The following is a 22,082-nucleotide window of genomic DNA, read 5'->3' as shown; positions in this document are numbered from 1 at the left end:
CTTTCTCTCCGTTGGGGACTAAATTCTATTTTTATGCAAATTCTGCGCAAATATTTTGTATTGTTTTGTCCACCAATATGGCCGCCTTATCACATGAGTGAAAACCATCTATTGAATTGTTTTTGTAATGCATTCAGTTTCGTACCTGTAGAATCTGGGAATAACTCTTTTCACTTCACTCTCAAAGCCTCCATCAATATTCATTTAAGTTTGTATAGCTTTCTCAAGAGAGTTCTTTCATGTGGTGCTGAAGGTATTAGTCAATACAAATTAACTCTTCTTTAAGTCATCTGTGCCGATATCATCATCAATACTTAAAGTGATCACCACTATTCAGCATACCAGACAGAAGTGATGAGTAAATATGAAAGTTCCAATATTAATTTTGTTTGGATAATTCTTAATCATACTAGGCTCTTGGTTTCAAAGAGAAGTGAGCTGAGTGTGTATTGGACATTATTAGTTAAAATTCCACAATCTGAGTTGGTTGTGTGCATTTCCATTATGTGGCTAGTATATTGCATTTCCTAATATTTAACAAGTTTGATCATCAAATGGGAATTAGCTGCATTTCAGGTTGAAAAGCATTGTGCATATTACTGCTCATGTTATATGTTTGATAGTGTTGCACAAAGTGGATGCAATCTAAAAATTGCAATGTGTAGTTCCAGAAAATATCCATACCCACCCCACGCAAGGTCATTGCAAATTCTGAGGGGGTGGGGGTCTCAAAGGCCCAAATTTTTTAAGGAAAGTATGGAACCTATCTGGGTTATGGAGGGGTGGGTGATTTCAACCAAAAAGCCTTCTGTGGGAGGGGTATGGCAACCTTGTCATATGCCAAAGTTGCAGGAAAATCAGTGTTTTCTGTACAATTTGGTTTTATTTTCAGCCATTCTTTGTTTGTCGCACAAGTATCCTCGACTTTATGGAGACTGGAGAAGAAATGATAAGCGTTGTGTGACAAACCAAAAAGATGACAGCAAAGAAGGCTACGTACATTATTGTTTAGTAAGATACTTCAATTTCTTTTGTGATTTTTACACAGATAATGACAATTGCTGCCATGGAGCCAACACAAGCTGCCGCTGGTAAGCAAAATATCCCAGTTGCCTGTCCTTATAGCCTCCTACACAGAGCTAGGGCTTATCACACAATCTTTCATCCACTACAACTGTGTGACATGCCCATAAAGTGTCTGTGTAGGCTTCTTTGTCCTTCGTAAAGTCTGTTTCCGAGCCAAGTGGCCCATACAGCGGGAGCTTATCCTGGTTTCCGTAGCATTAAGCGACTAGGAGTATTACTACTCCCCCCTGGATGGGATGCTAGTCCATCGCAGAGTTACCTTCTAGCAGTAAATTCGCCGGTGCCCATTTATACACCTGGGTGGAAAGAGGTACAGTGAGAGTAAAGTGTCTTGCCCAAGAACACAATGCAGCACCCCGTCCAGGCCTCGAATCTGGGCGGTTCAACTCCGAGTCGAGCGCGCTAACCATTAGGCCACCACACCTCATGGCTACAGTCCGTACTGAACAAAAAAAATTTTTTTTTTCATTTTCCTTCTATAAATAGAATAATTATTTACTTGTAATTATAACAGGGTTGCCACAGGTTAGGAAATGATCAGGGAAAATAACGGAATTTTATTTTGACCCGGGTAAAATGCCACTGAAGGCTGAAAAAAAAAAACCTCAGGTTAATGTCATCTCAGCCATGTTTTTAATTTGGAAGCCAGGGCTGGAGGCTGCTACAATCTGACATAATTATATTTTTGTATTTATTCTGTCAAGGAAATTGATTTTTATCACAGAAACGTTAGGGAGTTTTAAAAAACTGATGTCCATGGTAACCATGTGTAACTTATATGTACTATGCTTTTACTAAAGCCCAGGGGGGGTACTCCGGCTTGTAAATGACGGGGATGATCGAAGGATTTTTTTGGGTTTAAAATTTTCGATTCCGGGATTTTTTTGGGTCCTGAGTTTTGCCTTCATTCGATCATCCCCGTCATTTACAAGCCGGAGTACCCCCCTGGGTACTAAAGCACATTACATTCATCATCAGCGGGAAGTGAATCACCAGATTATGGACAGATTTACACCTTACTGAGCAGAATAATGCGGGGACAGCCACCACCAAACCTCTCCCCTCTTGGTAAGTGATTGTCGTTTCCCAAATGAATGAAGACTTCCACCATACTGTATTTGGCAAATAAAAATGCTTAGTACTGTAGAGTGTTTCTTTCCACATCTCTGCTGCAAGACGTGGTAAGAATGCTTTTAAATGTGTGAATAACAGGACCCAATTACAAGATGTCTGTCCTTTTTGCATACTCAAAATATTTTTATTTGGTTTTGAGTTTATTGCACACAAATAAGCAATGAGACAGGTACAATCACAAATATGCAAATGTCTGAAGAGCTATTTTATCACAAAAAGGTTACTGGGTCAGTTCTCAAACTTCTCACAAGCATGCAAAAAAGAAATTCTGATCTGTTTAAGGACGTTCGCGCTAATTGTTTATGCGCATCCTTACTGCGCACGTAATTCATGTCGCAACGTCACGCCGTCATGCACGAGCGCACGCGCTGAGAAAACTTTCCAAACACGTATAGGGTTGGTAGCCGTTGTGTTAACTTCGCTTGCAGTTTCCTCTCTTAAACGGTCGGTGACCCCCACTTTTTTCGGGATATACCACCTTTACCGATAAATCTTGACTGATTGACAAAAAATGAGCGAATTTCCAATGTTGGAACTTTGTTGTTTTTTTTTTCATTTTCTCCCCCTCTCGCGCGACCAAATTAGTCACATTTTCCAGTCTCGAGTGTTCGCAAATCCAATTCTTTAAGGCAAGATTTTCCTTAAGGGACTTCAAAACCGAAATATATTTGTACAATAGACCCACTTAAATAAATCCAGACAAAGAAAGTTAGCCTACGTCAATTAATTTAAAATATTTTGTCGCCCGAAGCCGCTGAGGTCATATCGAGTGACGAAGTGAAATTTATCCAAATACGCGCCCTCTTTCGGTTATTGTATTTCGGAAACGAAGTCGGTGACCCCCACTTTTTTTTACATTTCTGATAAAAGTAACTAATAAACTAGCTCTGGTGAAATTTTAAGAAAAATTGCAATGTTGGAAGATTTTCGCGCGAACGTCCTTAATGAGGCTTACTGCACCTTTTAATAACCCACAATCTCTGAAGTTCAATTTTTCACTGCCGATCACAATCAACAGACATGACCTTTTGAACCAGTTCAAGTGAACTTCTGTTTCCTGAGAGATCCACTTAGATGATTGACTGCACTAAAAAATGTAACTGTTGAATTAAGCAAAGTTCACGTTATCAAAAGCGCAGTAATGCAAGCTAAAACGTCTTTGTTCTGTTCTCTTGTTTCCTTGCAGAAGCACAGGTCGTTCTGGATCTGTTAACTGACCTGGAACACCGACTGGCAGGTCATGACATCAGTAACCAAGTCAACTTTGTTACAAACAAATACAGAGAAGTGATGGCAAATCAAGATACAGCCACTGAAAGTCAGCTGCCTCCACGTCGCAGTCGTCGTAAAGCTGCTAACAGCAGTTCTGATCCAGGCAGCAGTTCAGCCAAACCAAAAACACCTCTGTTCTCTTTAAATCCCCTTAATGTACCAGTGCAGTTACTGAACTTAAAAAAGCCAACTCCAGCTTCTTCTACTTCTCAATCTTAAACATTAATTAAATTGTATTTTATATTATTATGTACATTCTTTTTAGATAACTTGAAATTGCCATCAGCTCAGCAGTTTCTTGAGATCTTCAGAAAAATATTTCAGCCAGTTGTATGTTTTTCAATTAATTCTGTCTTTAAAATATTCCCTCCTCCTCTTTTGAAGTGGCATTCCTGGCAACTGTTTATCGCAGATAACATCCTTCTCTTGTGACTTAAAAACATCACCAACTTAAAATTCCATTCTAAGCACTCCTGCTGTGTTTAGGCGAAGTGAAGCACTTCTGCTTGATTTAGCATTTGATCTGTTTAAGCTAAGGAAGGATTGCTTGAATAAAGATTAGACTTCTCTGCTTGATCTAAAGCTTTCTGCAAGTTGGTATCAAAGAGTTCACACCTAAAGAAACAACAGATTAAAGAGATCGAGATTATTGAGAAATTGAAGGGATTTGGGTAGGAGCCAGTGACAGATTCAGAGGTACTAAAAAGTTGTGGGAAAAAGAAAGTCGAGTCTAAGAAGGTGGGCCCTTTCTTGCTCCAATAAGGGGTGGGGTACAGGTCTTACATTTTTCAGCAGAAGGGGTACTGGCAGACCCTCCCCTGTTATTACCCCTGTAGTGAATTGGTCAGATGAACGGCAAGAAACTGCAGTAATCTTACTGATGAATAAAAGAGGCTAGTTTAAAAGTTCTGGCATGCAGCGCTTTTTTAAGTAGCAAATACAGTGCAACTCCAGTTCAAGAAACTCACTCAGTTCTAAACATCTGGTGAATAATGTAACAAAGTTCAGTCAATGCCTTACTGGTGAAACGGCCAGTCCCTAGAGGTCTGCTTGTTATTTCTGGACATTTGTCATGTCCGGAATTTCATTGTTTTGCGGTTGCACTGTTGTAAACAAGTAAAGAACAGGGATGTAGCAAAGAAGAAACTAAGCTTGGTTATAAACAAGCTCAGCTGGCTTTTCTGGCCCATGTACCTTCAAAATTAATCCGACCAAGTCTTTGTTTTTTGTGAAATTTTAAGACAGTGAGAAGCTCTCTTTCAGCTGGTGAAATTAGCCAGTAGCCAGCTCTCAGCTAGCCTGCAAGAGCAGACGCATTTCCGGCCGTCACTTCTCTCCGCCATGAAACTTGAGCTGAAAAAGCCGTCTGCTCTCACAGGCTAGCTCTTAGCTACATCCTTGAAAGAGATAGGTTTTTTTTGAGTAACAGTACCTGATAGGCATATCCAGTGAGTAGAATGGGTTTTTTAGTGCAAAGTCTGAATACAACTCGTAAATCTTTTTGAGGAAAATGTCCATTCCAAGTTGTTTTGGATCTGTCAGCACAATGAACTTCAAACCTGTTGAGAGTGTTCAGTGAATTAATAAAGAACAGTTATTAATAAATAAGGGTAACATTCACATTTGAGTTTGGATTGAGCCCGACTTTGTAATGAACAGTCAACCACATTGGGTGATTCCAGAAGATATCCTTACCCTACCACAGGCGACATCAACATTTCTACCCCTCCTTGCCTTCGGAAATTCCAAAATGCATGATTCCCCCATGTCCTCAGAATTCCATAATCATTACTTGATGTACAACCCACAATTTATCGGTTTTCTGTAAATGAACACAAACACATGCCTAATGAATGGATACTTCCGTGACGCGGTCATCAGTTCGTGCTTTATTTACAACTGATTTAGTAGTCCTAAAAAACAGCATTCTCAAGGAACACACTCTTGTCTGTCCCCTCTGGAAATCCAAGATCTAGAACCCCCTCCATGCCTTCAGAATTCCAATCGTAAGTATCCCCCCACGCCTTCGGAATTCCAGTTCAAAGAACCCTCCTTTGCCCTTGCAATTCCAGGATGCCGCCTGTGGTATGGTATGGAATCACCCATTTCTGTCAAATTCATCACTTCACTTGAAGGAATGCCAGCCAGCAAATGAAGATAGATCTTTTGCCTGTTGTTTCACCTTGCCACTGAAACGAGCTCAAAAAGCAGATTCTCTCGCTGGCTGGAGGAATGCTGGACTGATTTTGTCTGAAAGTAACTCAGCTTACCTGTATGTGTCTGGAAACAGTGAAGCTTGAAGGAATCTGCTTCTAGTACTTCAATACCTGAAGACCTGAGCTCAGGAGACAGTTTTGCAGAAATGGCATACAGCCTGTTGCAGATCAAATTGAAAGAGAAAGATTAAGAAACCCTGCTACAAATAGCCAGGCAATGCAGACATTTCCAATTTGCTGCATCTCTTTCCTGACACATGAAGGAATTACAAGAGAGGTAAATACACTTGAGCTATGTTACAGGCACTGAACAGACAAAAACCCTTGAAAAACCATACCCTTCCCAGTGGTACATTCCTGGCTATGCTGCAAGCAAGTTCCAAGGGTCTTTTTCTTCCTGACACCCTCTTCTCTCGCTCTGGGGGTGGGGAGAGAGAGACCCTGGAAACCCGGGGGGGGGGGGGTACTCTATATATTTTCGGGTGGGGGTGTGCCGCTGGGACTTCGAAACCCTTACCCTATACTAGACCCTGTTCAGCTGATTTCGCAACCCTTTACTAGACCGAAAATCGCTACCCTATCCCAGACTTGCCATTTTCAGAACTGTGTCACTATTTTTGTTTTAAATGGAAAACCATCTGTCAAGAACGTTGCCACAATGATTTTTTACGTTTAAGAAGGTATCTTCCTCTTCCGAGTTTCTATTCCTATTCTGGACTTAATTCCTCATACAACTGAACAGTTTTCCGGCAAATGATCCCCTATTCTAGACCAAAACTCACTGATTTCTATACCCTATCCCAGACTAAACTGCTTGAAAATCATACCCTTCACAGCGGCACATACCTATATAGCTCATGTATGGGAGTGCCCCCCCCCCAGGCCTGGAAACAAGGGGGATGGGGAGGCCAAGGGGGATCTGAACTTCCCACTTTCTGTCACTTTTACTACCAGTTTCCAGACCTTCTCAATGATTCCCTTCTCTTGTATTATCAGCAATGCAACAATCCTCTTGATTTTTTTTTTTTTTTTTTTTTTTTGACTTTCAAACCGTTTATTCTATGGTCACCAAATTAATACAAGATAATGAAAACTTTAATTTTAGAAACTATATTTAGGTTAGTGTCATTCTGACGTAATATGACGTCATTTATGACGTTTTTTTGGTTGATTTTATTGACTCAGATAGTGTTTTATTATGTTTTCATTGCAATTTCTTTTCTCTTTTTTTTTGCAATTAAAAGCTTTATTGGTGTTAGGGCTTACAGTACAAGGAAACAATGAAAACTAACAGGAATAAAGAAAAAAATAAGAAGAAATTATAAACTTAAGGTATTTACAAGCGTTACGATTTGTTTTACATACAGTGCATACATTTATTACATTTATTTACAATCCTCTTGATTCCTGCCACTTTTTGAATCCCACTTTCTACCCTTTCTTAATCTGCCTCCTAGAGAGACCCCCCACCCCCTACTCCCCTGTTCCTGACCTCCCCTTACCCCTCCCCCTAATAATGAAACAGAAAGTTGGATGATATCCCATGAGGGTTAATACATGAGATTCTTTATAACTAAAGTTATAGCTCCGTTTTTTTTAAAAAAAAAAAATTACTAAAGGTTTACTTACGGATGAAACATGCTTGCCAGCATAATACGTTCATTTGTTCTCAATTTTGGCCGACCAAACTTTAAGGAGATTGGATAGTTCTCTTGGTTTTTGATCACTTCCATTGCTTCTCTTCCATCAGGCAAACGTTTTCCGGTAACTGGTTCACCATTTATTGCCAGCAAGGCATGACCAACTAATGTAAAAACATATAAGCAACAGTAAGCTTAGAAAGAATCAAGCAGTGAAAGTAAGCAAATATTTTTACCTTTTATACCATCTCTTTCGCCAAATATCACAACCAACTTATCATCTTCGCGTAGCGTAATATCTAAAGGATAACTAAACGTCTTTTCAACCTCGCTTTTGGGCGTGAAATGGTCGTAATGATAGATAAGTCCTCCGGCACGATTCAAGATGTACACACTAAAAATCGCCATCTTGAATCGTATCTTGCGAGGGGACTGGCGAGAGTTTCAGCTTGCAAAGATGGCGTCAGACTTTGTTCAGGCTGCAAAATCTTTCTCACTTTACTGTCCTTTTGCGGGAATATAAACAGGGATAATTGAGCTTTTTTGAGTTAAACATGTGGAGGCCGGACGAAGCTGCCTCTAGCAGCGATGAAAGCTTTGAGGAAGAAATTTCCACCGGTAATTCCGGGAACTTTGAAACTGCCACTGGTGCGTGTAAACTGAAGTCTGTGTTTGACAATATTTTCGCCGATATTCAAGCCAGTATTCCTACGTTAGAATTGGAAAATTCCTCAGAGGTAAGTGAACAGCAAATAGAAATTATCCAAAGGGTTTAATTCCGTTAATCAAGCTTTATTTTTAATTTCACGTCGTCATAAACATGAGCGAGCTAATTTATAAGCTTTGATTTTGTTGCTTTGGCAACGTGGGAGAGCTTAGTGATATATAAAACAGCAAACTTATAAAAACCTACTAAATGCATGACCAGCAGCTTTATTAAACATGAATCCTTTGAAAGAAGCCATATTATTGAGGCATTCTCTGATTGATATAAATAATATAAATCTTTTGAGTAACCTATAGCTATGATTGTCTCCTTTCAAAAGGAACTGTCAACTCATCACAAAGAAGCCCTGACAGGGGGAGGGGGTCGTCCCGTGTTGCTTGTCTGAAATTTTAAAATATCGAGTGTCACTGTTTTATAAATAATTTATGCCCACTGTTTAAAAGTGAAAGAAAATTGTTGAGAGCATATAATGTTTGGCTTAATTTTATTTCTGTGCTGTCAGTACTTTTTTGGCATTTCACTTGTCAGTATTTACCCGAGCAGGGCGGCCTCCAAAGAGCATTGGATAAAAAAAAAAAATTCACTTCAGATAGAATGGCCCCTATTTTAACTAAGCCTATAGTTTTTTTTTAATCAGCAAAGATACTCATTGAATAATGATAATGTTTTTGTTGCACCATGCTAGTAGAGTCCAATATTTCACTATTTTCTTTGAATTTGCTACTTTCCTGGTTCCTCTTCTCTAGAGCTCATTATAGCGAATTTGTCGTTTACGTCGATTTCATCGCTTTCGTGGTACCCATCTCTCAAGCTCATTTCTTAAAATGTTGACCTTTGGAAAAATTTCGTCAAATTTGCCATTTTCAGTGAATTTGTCATATTCATTGAATTCGCGCTTTCGTAGTACTCCTCTTTTGAGCTCATTCTATCAAATGTCAGTCATTGGTGAAATTTAATCAAATGCGTCATTTTTCGGCAAATTCACCATTTTAATTGTGGCACCCCTTTCTCAAGCTCATTCTCACGAATGTTAGCCTTTGGCAAAATTTTGTCAAATTTGTCATTTTTGCCCAATTCGCTGTTTTCGTGGTACCCCTCTCTCGAGCTCCGTCTCTCAAAATATGTCAACCTTTGGTGATATTCAGTCAATTTCAGCTTTGTGCATTCAGGGCTTGAGACTAACGGTAGCCAACTAGCCACAGGCTAGTAGAAATGCAGTTTTGGCTAGTAGGTTCTGGGCTTTCACTAGCCAAAATGACTAGTTAAAGTTTCAGGAATTTCATTGGGAAAAAACCATACATGGAAATCGACTTTGAGAGAAAAGAACTCACAAGTACACTGCCATCACGTATAAAATTATCAGAAAGCTGAAATTAGAGACAAGAAGTAACTTAAAATTAACCATTATGATAATAACAGAGCCAGTAAAGACAGCAAAGTGCTTCTGCCCAAACCTAAGTTAGCTTGGAATTCGGGCCAGTAGAAAATTGTTTTTGGCTAGTGAAATCAAAGCTGTCACTAGCTAAGAAGCTAGCTAGCAAAAAAGTTAGTCTCAAGGCCTGGCATTTCTGGACATACTGTACATTTTTTTATCAAAGAGAAGCAAAAAAAAAGCCTCCATCTCTTCCTTGTTAGTCTGGAATTGGCAGTTCACTTGGTCAATAAATAGATATTACCTTTTCACCTGTGAAATAAATGTGTTTCAGACAGACCAATCTTCTCTAATCTTCAAAATGTCTTTTTTAGGAAAGCGACAATGATGAAGAACCAGTCTTGTACACAAGAGAAGCGTGGCCATTGTCACCCAATATTTTATCACAGTCAAGCTTGCCCAGCAGCAAGGTAGATAATTCACCTGCAGCCAGTGCATCAGACAGTGGACTTTTCCTTGTCAGCCCTGATGGTCATGCAACAAGCAGTTCGTCACTTTCTGACTACGACCAGGTTTGTTTAAATGATATAACCTGCAAAAACAGACATAACCCTTCACTGCAGGCATTTCCTTCGGAAGCCCCCCTATGTAACTTCCAGAATATTTAAGCAATCACCATGAAACTTATAGGATGTATTGTATGTCCGAAACTCTTTCTTTTGGTATACATCACGTGGGGTGGTGACTTCACATCACGTGACAATTACATCATTATGTCAGAACAGCCGCCATCTTGGATCTGCCATCTTGGATTTCAAAATTTTTCCAAAATGCCAGAAAACCACCCAAAATCACTGCAAAGTACTCAAAATAAATAAAAATGTGCTTTAAATCCGTAAAAATGTAAAAATAATTCCATTTAAGTTGATTTTTATTAACAGAAACACGCAAAATTACAAATTTGGGAAAACATACCTGTCAAAATGCCATTGCCATGGTGATGTCAAGTCTCTGACACATCATCCAAACTTACCAAATTGTTGCCAGATAAATTTGAGGAAAACTCAGAAAGTTTGGCACTGTTTGGTTAAATCTTAAAAACGTTATAAAAATTGAAAGTCAGCGCGGGCTTCAAAAGCCCCCTCCTCCCCCCCCCCCCCCCGAATAGGGTTAAGCGAGCTTTTTATTCTCCCTAGCCACTCTGTCTTTGACTGATACTGGAAATACACTTGTAACCTTGTAAGTCACACATCAAGCAGTGTTGTTCTTTTTATTATGGATGCCACAATGAAGAGGTTAGAACAACTGAGTAGCTTACTGATGAGTTTGACATGTATCTTTCAGGATAGTATTGAGTTTCTTGGCAGTTCACCTTCAATGCTCCCCTCCACTCTACAAACCAAGTCAGTCACATCAAGCTCCACTCAAACAACCAGCACTGATGATAAACCTTCAGAAAGACAAACATCTACAAGCACAGCTTCTGAAACAGTAGAGCTAAGATTTGACCTCTTAGAGCATCTAAATCTCAGCAGTTATCTGGAACGCACCAATGAAGTGACTGTCCTGCCAGTGTTTCCACCCATCCTTAGCGACAGCAGCAGTGATGATGCTGACGATAGCACCTGCCTCATGGAGGAGCTGGTAAGGCTGAGTAGAAAGCAACAGAGTGACGCTGCCCCAGAACCTGTCAGTCCAGTTGATCACCATGCAAGAGGGATGTCGGAGAACGTGAAGAATAAGAAGCATGATGTTGGAGTTATGAGTGGCCCATCTGTGTCTTCTAGAGGTGTCACGGCTTGTCTGGATCCTTCAGTTCCAAGCAGGTCAAAAAATACAGTGTTCTTGGATTTGAGAAGACTTGAGGAACAAACATCTCCACAGGTGATTGATAATTATTGCTTTCTTGCCTCTAATGGATGTATGCCCAACAACAATAAAGTTGCTAGTTACTGGTTTCATACGGGTCCTGGAAAACCTGAAAAGTACTGGTCGGAATTTTATTGTGGCACATTCCAGGACTGGAAATACTACCGGTCCTGGAAAGTTCTGGAAATCTGTTAAACTCAAGTAACAACTGAATTCTCAGAACTAACATTATAAGAAATGTACAGACAGTAAGGAGAAATAATATTGAGATCTTGGCAGTGAAAGAGTTAAATGTGAATTTTGGAGTCCTGGAAAAATCAATCTGGGTCCTTAAAAAGTCCTGGAAAAGAACTGGAAAATTGTTTGCGAAAAAAGGGTACAAACCCTGAAGTTAGCCCAAGGTCTTCTTGCTGACATGCATAGCAAGCTAATATGACAACACACCTTTCTTTCCAACACTGGAAGCGACGTTGTCAACATACTACTAAATTCACAGCTTTAAGGGCTGGGCCAATTTTGCTCTGAGGTTTATTTCTTGACTAGCTAATCAGTTCTTTTCAATTTTCTATCCTGTTCAGAGACACCAGGAATTGCCATCATCAATATGCAGAATACTTGGCATCAGCAGTGACAGACAGTCTGAGTAAGTTATTGGACACAGAATCTTTCCTGTTTAAGAGTTCTTGATGCCAGATGACAGAGCAATACCTTTTTAGTTTCTTTCAAACTTTTATACTTAAGTTCATAATTAAGACAGCAGGGACACCCATATCAAAGGGACAGGGATACTCGTTGTCTTGCTTAGGGGAATAAAATTACTGATCTTGGTCCCACTTAGGGTGTTCAGGACAAAGCACCAAAACAAAATGAAAAAATATAAATGTTTTTATGGACTGATCAGGCATACAAAATGGCTTCCCTTAAGGTTTAATTCAAAATTCGACAAGTATCCCCATCCTTTTTATTTCAGAGTTCAACCTAACCCAACTTCGCCCTCCTCCCCCTCCTTCCTGAGCTTAGAGGGTCAATAACTGACTTACTTTAACCCTTGAGTTCCCATTGAAACATAGGTCGTCCACCAGAGATCTCCATCTTCCCCTGTCCTTGGCCCCTTTTTCCAGTTGGTTCCAACTCATCCCAGTCTGTTTTACCTCAGCCTCAGTTGATCTTCTTCATGTTGTTTTAGGCCTTCCTTGGTTCTTTTTACCCTGAGGTGTCCATCAAAGGGGGAGCCTGGTGACATTGTTAGACGGCTAAAGTCAGCCAATCACTTTGCTTTATTGTTGTCTGATATTTTCTAAGCATTGTAAATCTCTTTTCAAGTTTATCTAGTAGTTCAGATGAAGAGGATGATCTTCAGCACTGGCAGGATCAGAGAAGAAAAGCTAAAGAGGCTTCCCTCTCCTGCACAAGGCAAAATACTAGTAATCTTAGCCACAGTCAACCCAAGAAACCACCCACAAAACACAGAAATGCTGTTAAGGAAGTGACAAAACCAGACCTTAAGGAGATTCATGCAAAATTAGATGAAAAAGTTGTACAAGAATCAGTTTCTAGTAAAGCAGACACTCACATTGAGATTGGAAAGACATCGGTTGGGCATGAGACTTCCACCAGCTTGGACAATGTGCATCTCAACTTAAAGAATGAGCCTAAAGTGGCCAAAGATAAGAGAGAAGATACTGTAAGACAGGCATGGACAGTTTCATCTGTTAGTCACAAGGACAAGCCTTTGAAAAATAATGTTCTCCTGGATGAGAGAAAGACAACAACAGACACGTCGCCAGAACAAGAGGTTTGTCGCTCTGTAGCAAAAGAACAGAACATACATGTACCATCACCAAAGAAGACTGACAGTGAAACTATCAACAATAAGATATCTTCAAAGAGGACAGATCATTTAAGCAGTGTTGATAGTGAGGCGAAGAAGGATTTAATTTCTAAAGTGAATGATGATCTCAAGAAGACAAGCATAAAACACAAACAAGTGTTGACAGAAGAGGAGAGAGCAAAAAGACAACGACTTCAGAAGAGTTTACAGAACCTCAAGCCTCAGCTGTCATCTCACAAACATCACCCTGCTGCACCTTACACACCCATACTTTTTCATGAGGTAACTTGTTGTATTCAAATTAATTTATTTTCGGAAAAATAACTTTTCAAAAGTTTGAAAACTAACAGGATCACAGTAATGCATTGTTTGATACCTTTCATACGAATGGTCACACACCAAGGTTCCGTCCATAGAATTAAAAGTAAGATCAATCAAGCCACCTACAATCACGGACGAAATTGTTGAGACACTTTGCTAATTTCCCCTAATTTTGGTACCACAGCTCATTTTTTTAAGTCCCCCTACCCCCCCCCCCTTCCCCCATTTCAACATTGTCAATGTTGTCGTGATATGGAAACAAAGCCTGGTGAATTGCAAACCCCATAAAACAACGTTGAGCAGGGGGAGAGGGGGATAACTTATTTGAAAACCAGATTGCAAGTCAAGACATTCGCTAAAAATCTGTGAAGTGCGTTTGTCTCAGTTGGTTTTGTCCGAGATTGTAGTACAACATGAAAACCTTTCTACGTGAAAGTACTGCTCAGAAGCCTACTGTGTTAATATGATCGGTACCACACTAGGATTTAACCACTGACATAAAAGTAAGAACCATCTTATAGTGGGATGTTTTGGGATCGTTCTTGGGCGGAACAGAGACTTTATTGAGACGGTAAACCGCACAAGAAGGCCTCGAGCACCCAAGAGTACCTTTGATTAAAATTGTTCCACAAAATTGTTTTCTTGCTCACCAGGGTGGGGGAGCAAGATAACAGGGGAGCAAGCAGAGTCACTTCAAATTAACAAATGTCCATTTTGACTTCCTTTCTTCTCAGGAAGCTTCGTATGAAAGCCATGTTTTGAGTCTACCTTACCTTGATACAAACAGCTCATATCTTTTGATGAGCACTAAGCTGTCCAGTTGTGGTGAACTGAGTGTCATCCGTCAGGGAGCCAGAGGAGGAACTACACCAGATACACACTGCTTCTCAAGCCTTGTAGCCTGGCTCGCCTGTTTAGTCGAACCTAGTGAGAACACTACAGACTACGCCGAGATGTGCGGAGCACCTTTCTATGTTGTAGGCTTGCAGCAAAGTTGGCACGAAGGACAACTCAAGATAGAAATAGGTATTTGTAGCCGCACCGCAGAGAAAGGCGATCACATGAGTGTAAACGATGGCAAAGGAAAAACTAAGAACAAAGCAAACAATTCCTTTAGACACGCAGTGAGTAAGTTTCTCTCCACAAACACACTCCACAGTGTCTACGCTCGCCTGTTGGAATTCACTCCCTGTCCACTCCAACACCTTGCAGAGATGTCGATAAGTAAAAGGAATTTGTCGACACTGCTTACTGTCAATCCAGATCCCGAGGCGATGCAGCGCGTGTTTGGAGCTAAACCCGGCTTCTTTTGGCAGACCATGGAAATGGAAGATGCCCCTGCTGAAGATAAATCTGGTGCTAGACTGTGCCAAGGACCCGAGGTTCACAACACGGTCATGTTGATGCAGTATGCTGTGTTTCATCAGCCCTTCTGTTTGTTGGATGTGTTGACTCGTGTTCGTAGCAAAGCGCTGGATGTTGCTGGGGTCAGGCTGGTCTATCAACAGAAGGAAGTATTTGAAGAGAAACCAGGTAGGTAGTGGTGTACACTTGTCAAATGGTGTTTTGATCAACGTTTTATAAAATTGATTTATTGGTTGGTAAAACGGTCAAAACGCCAGCCAAGACATCTCCGACAATACCTGTTCCCTTTTCACAGCATATAGAAAACAACTATCTTATTACATGAAATTTTCGCGACACGTTAATTTCGCAATTTTGAAGTGCGCATATTTCGCGACACTTAAATTTCGCGATTTTGATGCGCGCCAAGCCAAAGGTTTAACTATTTAATCACAAGTTTATTCCACGTTTTTCCGGGGAGTTTTTGTCTTGGGGCATTTTGACCTACATGTACTGTACATTCCATTGGTTAAAGGATCACTAATTAGACAGTGTAGTGTAGTTTTACAGCATACTTGTATTCATTTGATTTTTGTTTTTTTTGTTTGTTTACAGCTTACAGAGCTCAACTTCCCAACGCGACCGTACCCGAAGAAACATTTTCTGGGTCCCAGATTCCTCTACTGGTTCTCGCGTTGCGTGGGCCCCAGGCCATTTTACAGTGGCAGGACGAGGTGGGGCCTGTGGATGCAAAACTCGCACAACGAACGGACCCCAACTCATTGCGGGCCCTGTACAGCCATGGGGCCAAAGAGGACCATCTGTTTTGGTGCCCTCGAAATGTTCAGAGCGCGGGAACCGAGTTAGCCCGGTGGTTTGGCGGCCGGGTCCCGGAAAGTGGTGTAATTAACATTGGTTCTAGTGAACCTTTTGTGACACTTGATGAGAAACCTAAGAGCTCCCTCGGCAAAGGACGAAATGCCAAGACCCAACTATTGACCAGCTCACTGCACAACACCTCTAGACCACCGCCGTATTTTTTAACCGCTTCCACCGACACCAGCGTGTTTTTGGTTGTTTCGCCAGCACTGCCTGTTAGCTATCTTGGTCGAGTCTTGTGTATTTGCTTCGAGAGAGGTTTCTGCACTCAGGGAATCAAACGTGTCCATTTGAGTACTAACCGTCTTAGCGGTCTAGGACTTGCACCAGAACAGCTATCCGTGTTCTGTCCCAGGCGTGTTAACCAATCAGAAAGCACCTCTCATTCACCAGTGGCATCCACTGTTCTGTTACTCAAAAGAGAGAACGCAATCCATCACACCCTTCCCGTGGTTAAATCGCTTGTGGACTCCTTGGCGACCACCGGATTGTCCCAGTCGTGCTTTCTGTCCATTCCCTACAGCGACTCCATGTTAAAGCAGCTTGGCGGGAATTTTTCCATCACCCCAGATCCCGCTGCTTATCCTGTAGATTTACTCAGACATGCATTCCACTCAAACCCTGAACTGGAACAAGTGTGTGTCTTGACTCTGCTGAAGGAGAAAGCTACCACCTCCGCAGGGTCCATTCTGAACCAGCTTCTCGTCAATAAAGAATCGCAGAAATCGGAAAATGACAAGTCAAATCCTAACTGCGGTTTTGAACTCTTAGGGCTTAAGCTTCTCCCTTTGCTTTCAATGCACCAAGCTAAGGAGTTTACACCGTGTAAGATCGGAGATGGACTGTGGAAGAAAAGTCTTCACACCCTAACAGCGGGGCCTGCGTTGGTTTTAGCGCTCAGAGGTGTAAACGCATTTGCGCGGCTACGGCGCTTTGTGGACTCTTATTTGGACTTGTCAAAGTCGAAACTCGCAACAGACAGCATTTCTCTTGACATGCTCATGTCATGCACGCCAGAACTGGCGTGTAGACAGCTGTCAGTCATTTTCTCTGACAGGGAGCTGTTCTCTGATCAAGCCGCGCGTCGAAACCTTCACCTACTCCCCCCTCCCCGGAGAGTCATCAACGGTGTTTGCAGTGGCAGTAGCGAATCGTTGAACGAAGCAGACTCGCTGGGGTCTTCTCCTAACAGGAAGGCCAGAAACAGACGAGTTGGGTTGAGCAAGTCTCCTTTGAAGCCATCCCTGAGTAGCGTGGAGACGTTGTGGTATACAGACATGTCTGTTCTGCAGAGCTTACTGGAGAAGCCTCGAGTAATACCCACTGTGTGCGTGCTGAAGCCACGCACCGCCACCAAGCATCTTGGTAAGGTCCTCAAGCGGCTGGGACAGGAAGGGTTCTCTGTGATTGGCATGAAAATGACGTGCCTTAAGTCTACTGACGTTTCTACGTTGATGGCTAAAAAGGTAAGGTCGTTTGTAGAATGCGAAATCTTCCCTTTTGACTTCTTGCTCATAGGTACCATAGGACTCCACTCCCAAATCCATGGGCTTATTTTCTAAAGAAAGATATAACTTCTTCCAATTTTAATCATCCTATCGGAGAGCTTAGTTTTGTGTTTTATGTTGTGACAGTTAATCCAACACTTGTGTAGCCTCTCTAGTAGCGTGCTTTGTGCCAGGGGACGTCTTCGCGCTCTAGTAGGCGTACTTTTCCCCAGGGGACGTCTTCGCGACTTTCGCGGGCGCGATATTGAATATTTCGATCGAGTGTTTTAGCTGCCATAGTGGCGGCTATAAACAACGCGAAACATATTCACTCAGTAAAAATGCCCTTCAATGCAGGCTAAGACTTGTGATGTTCACTTAACGACTGTACGATTTGCTCGGCTATTCATATCGTTATGTTTAGATAGTTTTGTCGTGCGATATTCTGGTATGTACCTGTAATTTTTCAGAAGCAACTTCTCTTCCTCAAAATGGTTTTAAAATGCATTTTTTTCCGATAATAGTCCCCACCCCTGAAAAATATGCATTCAAATAGAAGCCAGGCCTTTTTTTAGGAATTTTACTTACTATTCAATCTTTATCGGCATTGCAGGAGAAGGATCTGGAGCGTCATGTGAGTCACATGACTTCTGGTCCTGTAGTGGCCCTCTGCTTGCAGCGAGAGAATGCCGTTGGGCGTCTTCTGGAGGTACTGGGTCCAAGTGATCCTCGTGCGGCAAAGAAACAGTCCCAGTTCTTTTTGAGGGGTTCGTTTGGCGAGGACTGTATTCAAAATGGATTTTATGGTACGTACATGGAAATTAATACATGTAATCGCATGAATGCGAATTTATTTTTATCTTCAAACATCTTCGGAAAATGTGAGTCCTTTTCGGAAATCTCCGGAAATGCTCGGAGGATCTTAGGCTATCTGAACCCTGTTCGGAATCATCCGGAAGATCTCGGACCAGCTCTTGGGAGCAAAATGCCACCCGCTGTAATGTATAGATGTATGCGTTCCTTGTGTTTTGTCAGCCGTGATAAATGTTAAATTGCAACTTAATCGGATGCTGAAGCTATAGGTATTGATTAAACAATTTGGTAACAGAGGAAGTTAAAAAAGGTTGAGGTTTTAACGGGAAATAGTATAATACTTAAGTGGTGGCTTATTTTACTTGATTTTATTTGTAATACTTTATGTCGTAGGATCTGAAACATACGAGGAGGCCATCAGAGATATTAAGATTCTGTTTCCTGAAGGCGTTTGTTGCCCTCCTTCCATTGACCTCAAGGCTGAGGAGGTACGCTACTTTTACTCTGCCATATACTGTTTACCCCTCCACCCCCTATAAATCCCCCCTTCCCCCTCCCCCACCATCCTAGATCGTGGAGAAACCATGATTCCAAGACCTCAAAAACTAGGAGAGAGTCTGGAAAGTAGACTTTGGGTTCATTGGAAAATTGTTAACTTCACAAGAACTCTGTGTGATGGATGGATGTACAGTCGGACCTCTCCTTATGGATAACTCTATAATACGGAAACCTCCCTATTACTGACAATTCACCTGTTCTGAAAGACACAAAAATTCATGTAAAGTCTACCTCTGTAATAACGATATGCCAAGGGAGCAGTAAAATAATATCGAAGAATCGTTATATCGAAACTCCCGATATAGCGAAATGGCCGTAAAATGACCGAAAATATCGTTATATCGTGGTAAACCTAACAAGTACTTTTTACTTCATATTAGAGGAGGATAAAGAGAGTAATTTTGATAAAAAGGCTTAGAACACAGATTCATTTTCGTATATCATCGTACAAAGCTCTTTTTAGAAACGTTAGAGATGACTCGATTACCGTAATGTTATTGCATTAAATTCGATGTTTTGCAAATAAAATGTGATTGTGTACTGATAATATCGTTATATCGGGAGGATTTTACGTTCGGTCCGCTAAATTCTCATCGTTATATCGGGAATATCGTTATATCGAAGATCGTTATATCGGGGTTCCGTCCCATACATTTAACTGTAACTTTTGCTGGGACATAGAATATTCATCGTTATATCGTGAATATCGTTATATCGAGGACGTTATTTCGGGGTTCCACTCTAAATGGATATAATTAACTCTCTTGTGTTTTCTTCACTTAGATTGCGTGTCTGGCTCTGGATGAGGTTTTCAGTGTGACTGCCAACAGAACACTCGTGGAACTCTCCACAGAGGAGCAGAGTAAAGTGGACAGCCCTGGAATGACTCTGTTACCAAGCTCATTACTGGAGATCAACTGTTTACTGTTGCTACCACAGCTGCTGGCTTGTCGCGCTCAGCCAGGGCGGCGAACTAACATTGGCTACGCTGAGATCATAGAGGCCCTGCTCACCTCAGGGTTTCACTTCATCGGCCTTAGAATGGTGTTGCTTGGAGTGGCTGAGGCAGCTGACTGTGCTAAGCTGTACAGCGGTTGCCTGCCCGCCGATTGGAAGCCTCATCACCTGGTAAGAGACTTTTAGAGCTGGTAACATAAAGTATTGTAGCTGCAATAAACTGTTTCTGTAGAGGGTCAATGGTTTGGAGCTGATTAAAGATTAAGCGTCCATATTGAAGTCGATAGTTTAGGCATTAGAGCAGGTCAAAAATTCGGAGGTGATGGGAGCAGATAGGGGTAAGGAAAATGAGGGTCCTTCCGTCCCCTCCTCCACCTTCAGCGTTGCCACCACCCCCTCCACCTACATTTTGATTCGCCTTTATTCTCCGATGAGTTTCCCCAATGGACGATTCTTAAACCATCAAGTGTGGAAGATTTTTTTCGTCAACCCTCGGAAAGTCTCAATGGAGTTCAGAGCAGGGCAGTCAACCTTCAATCGGCAACGTGCTATTCGTTGTATTGGATCATTATCCACTGACGTACACACAGCGGTTGTCGACTGTTGCCCAGATACAGTAATATGACGTCACACGCCCGTTATTTCTAACCGCGAATTTCCGACCGCAAGTTCTCGCGAATTATACATGTGTCTCCTTGTATAAGTGTCCCTTGATGCAAGATTTTAAAAACAATAATTATCAAGAGGAATTTGTGCGGTTTTTACGCATAAAACGGCTGAAAATTAAGTCATTAAGTCTATTTTCTTTGATGATACTAAAAGCATACCCCCGCCGGAAAAAAAGCATTCGCAACACCAAAAAATACCCTTCCCCCCTAAAAAAAAATGCACAGACGCAAAAATTCCTCCGAAAATAAGCCCTCCCGAATACAAGCCCAATTAAGTCATGATATAACTTTTCCGATTATAAGCACCTACTTTAGGGCTTGTTTGTATTTTACGTTGCTAGGGAATGCTCGGAGTCAGAGTGACTGTGAAATTGTTTTGGGTTTCATAACGTTTATATTTAGAGAGTTCTAATATGTGGTATGCACCAAAAGATTACAGTCACGCGTTCAGACCACCCTTGATATGCGGCTTTGACCGAAATACCATTCATACTATTGAAATTAGTAGAATTGCTAAATCTTAGAGTGTAATTCCTATCAGATTGCATGGACAGACTTGTGGGCGAAGTATGTAGTTAACTGCCTACAAATGGTGGTAGTATAAAATTTGAGACCTGTACTGAGTTGTATCTTACTTGTAGCTGAATAATTTTATTAATAGCATATATTTGGGTTAAAAATATTCTTTTTCTTGTTAGGCTGGACAACTCTCAAAATCACCTTGTCTTGCAATGGCTGTCTTGCGTGACGGGGCTGTCACGTGTTACGACACGTTGTGTGACAGGTAAGGCACATTACAACGATGTAACATAAGACGCGTGGAAAAAAGCAGTTCTGTGCGGTTCCAATTTAACCCCTTTTTATTTGAGATGGGGTCTCTGGATGGGGAAAAGTTATGTAAAATTTAATTTATATCTTTCTGCTTATCTAAATGAGGTCGTTTTGAAATGTGCTTAAATAAATAGCGCATTTTGAAGTATCGTGGAGAAAATATAAAATTAAAACATCCTCTTCACTTCCAGTTTGAGGTTGAGTATGCAATTTACTTCCTGACTCTGAGATGGGTGGCAAATTTGAGCGTTTTTAATCCGAGTCGGGGTAGGGATTCCTGGATCCCAGCGGAGCACCCCACCCAAACTTTTCCAAGTCCCCCCACCCCCACCTCCCCCGGGTTGTATGGATAGATTTAGGAGAAATTGTTGTCTGATTACTAAAAGGACCCGATCTGTTGATCATTATTTCATTTTCTGAAGCTACACACATATATAACTAGGAGAACCCAACGAGGAAATTCAGTCAAAAGTCTTGGAAGTACTGTTCAGCTCCAGCTGAATACTAAAAAGGCAGAAACTTTTAGGGAACAAAATCTCATTGCCCGAATTTCGAGCTGTTGTTACCTTTCCGAAAATCGCAGGTGGCGTTTTTCTTTACCCAAAACAACATTTTTACCTCTCTAAAAACGACAGGTGTTATATTTCCCATATTTACGAAGGTTCGAGGTGACATTTTACTGAGAAATCTGAAGGGATAACAGGTCTGCTGAGCAGGTATTCACCAAAATGATCCGTTGGATGCCCCTGAATAACGCGCAAACAAGAATCCACTGATGTGTCGGCTATTCTTAGACTTCTTAGTTAAAGGGCGCTTTCTATTGGCTAGAACTGGTCGGTCAGACCGGTTAATTCGAGAACAGAATTCCGTTGTTAGCCAGATTTGTTTTGTCAAATCAGTCAGTGCATAAATATTATACACTGTTGTGGTGGATTTGTGGGAAAATCTCGTGGAAAAGGCCCATTTCACATTCAAAACCACCGGACCGGCCTAACCTGAGTATCAGGCCTTCCTGATATTTCGCTTCTTCCCTTCCTTCCTTCCCCTTTAGAAAAGCCTGACACTCAGGTTAGACCG

General features: G+C 41.3%; 4 protein-coding genes across 4 annotated transcripts in view; 2 read left to right on the top strand and 2 right to left on the bottom strand.

The window, feature by feature from the left end:
• Nucleotides 1-61: 61 nt before the first annotated feature.
• On the top strand, nt 62-3,711 carry LOC144663067 (uncharacterized). Its single transcript, XM_078524009.1, has 3 exons — nt 62-1,091; nt 2,065-2,154; nt 3,407-3,711. The coding sequence occupies exons 1-3, from the start codon at nt 1,052-1,054 to the stop codon at nt 3,709-3,711; spliced, it is 435 nt and encodes a 144-aa protein (XP_078380135.1). The 5' UTR covers nt 62-1,051.
• On the bottom strand, nt 2,783-7,774 carry LOC144663063 (trafficking protein particle complex subunit 4-like). The gene is made up of 5 exons (XM_078524004.1): nt 7,585-7,774; nt 7,338-7,512; nt 5,763-5,866; nt 4,925-5,051; nt 2,783-4,107 (listed from the first exon to the last, which is right to left on the bottom strand). The coding sequence occupies exons 1-5, from the start codon at nt 7,754-7,756 to the stop codon at nt 4,020-4,022; spliced, it is 666 nt and encodes a 221-aa protein (XP_078380130.1). The 5' UTR covers nt 7,757-7,774; the 3' UTR covers nt 2,783-4,019.
• A 21-nt stretch (nt 7,775-7,795) lies between these two features.
• LOC144662988 (dynein axonemal assembly factor 8-like) overlaps nt 7,796-22,082 on the top strand; it is a 38,071-nt gene continuing 23,784 nt past the window's right edge. Inside the window, exons 1-11 of the mRNA XM_078523910.1 lie at nt 7,796-8,085; nt 9,822-10,019; nt 10,792-11,331; nt 11,895-11,959; nt 12,640-13,429; nt 14,203-15,001; nt 15,428-17,157; nt 17,792-17,984; nt 18,385-18,479; nt 19,333-19,677; nt 20,873-20,958. Coding sequence (XP_078380036.1) covers nt 7,903-8,085; nt 9,822-10,019; nt 10,792-11,331; nt 11,895-11,959; nt 12,640-13,429; nt 14,203-15,001; nt 15,428-17,157; nt 17,792-17,984; nt 18,385-18,479; nt 19,333-19,677; nt 20,873-20,958 — 5,024 coding nt within the window. The 5' untranslated portion in view covers nt 7,796-7,902. The remainder of the gene's footprint in view (nt 8,086-9,821; nt 10,020-10,791; nt 11,332-11,894; nt 11,960-12,639; nt 13,430-14,202; nt 15,002-15,427; nt 17,158-17,791; nt 17,985-18,384; nt 18,480-19,332; nt 19,678-20,872; nt 20,959-22,082) is intronic.
• The window catches only part of LOC144663082 (integrator complex subunit 10-like), a 10,726-nt gene continuing 10,114 nt past the window's right edge, over nt 21,471-22,082 (bottom strand). Inside the window, exon 12 of the mRNA XM_078524018.1 lies at nt 21,471-21,509. Coding sequence (XP_078380144.1) covers nt 21,471-21,509 — 39 coding nt within the window. The remainder of the gene's footprint in view (nt 21,510-22,082) is intronic.

The sequence above is a fragment of the Oculina patagonica genome, chromosome 8 (assembly GCF_052425735.1).
Source record: "Oculina patagonica isolate OP01 chromosome 8, crgOcupat, whole genome shotgun sequence".
Taxonomy (NCBI): domain Eukaryota; kingdom Metazoa; phylum Cnidaria; class Anthozoa; order Scleractinia; family Oculinidae; genus Oculina; species Oculina patagonica.
The sequence above is the reverse complement of the archived record's forward strand: the minus strand, read 5'-3'. Positions and strand labels throughout refer to the sequence as shown.

Coding starts and splice junctions, on each gene's coding strand:
- LOC144663067 (XM_078524009.1), top strand. CDS start 1,052: ATGACAATTGCTGCCATGGAGCCAACACAAGCTGCCGCTG. Junction 1,092..2,064: donor GCCAACACAAGCTGCCGCTG/GTAAGCAAAATA, acceptor ATTCATCATCAG/CGGGAAGTGAATCACCAGAT. Junction 2,155..3,406: donor ACCAAACCTCTCCCCTCTTG/GTAAGTGATTGT, acceptor GTTTCCTTGCAG/AAGCACAGGTCGTTCTGGAT.
- LOC144663063 (XM_078524004.1), bottom strand. CDS start 7,756: ATGGCGATTTTTAGTGTGTACATCTTGAATCGTGCCGGAGGACTTATC. Junction 5,052..5,762: donor CTGTTTCCAGACACATACAG/GTAAGCTGAGTT, acceptor CACTCTCAACAG/GTTTGAAGTTCATTGTGCTG. Junction 4,108..4,924: donor TCACTGGATATGCCTATCAG/GTACTGTTACTC, acceptor TTGTTTCTTTAG/GTGTGAACTCTTTGATACCA.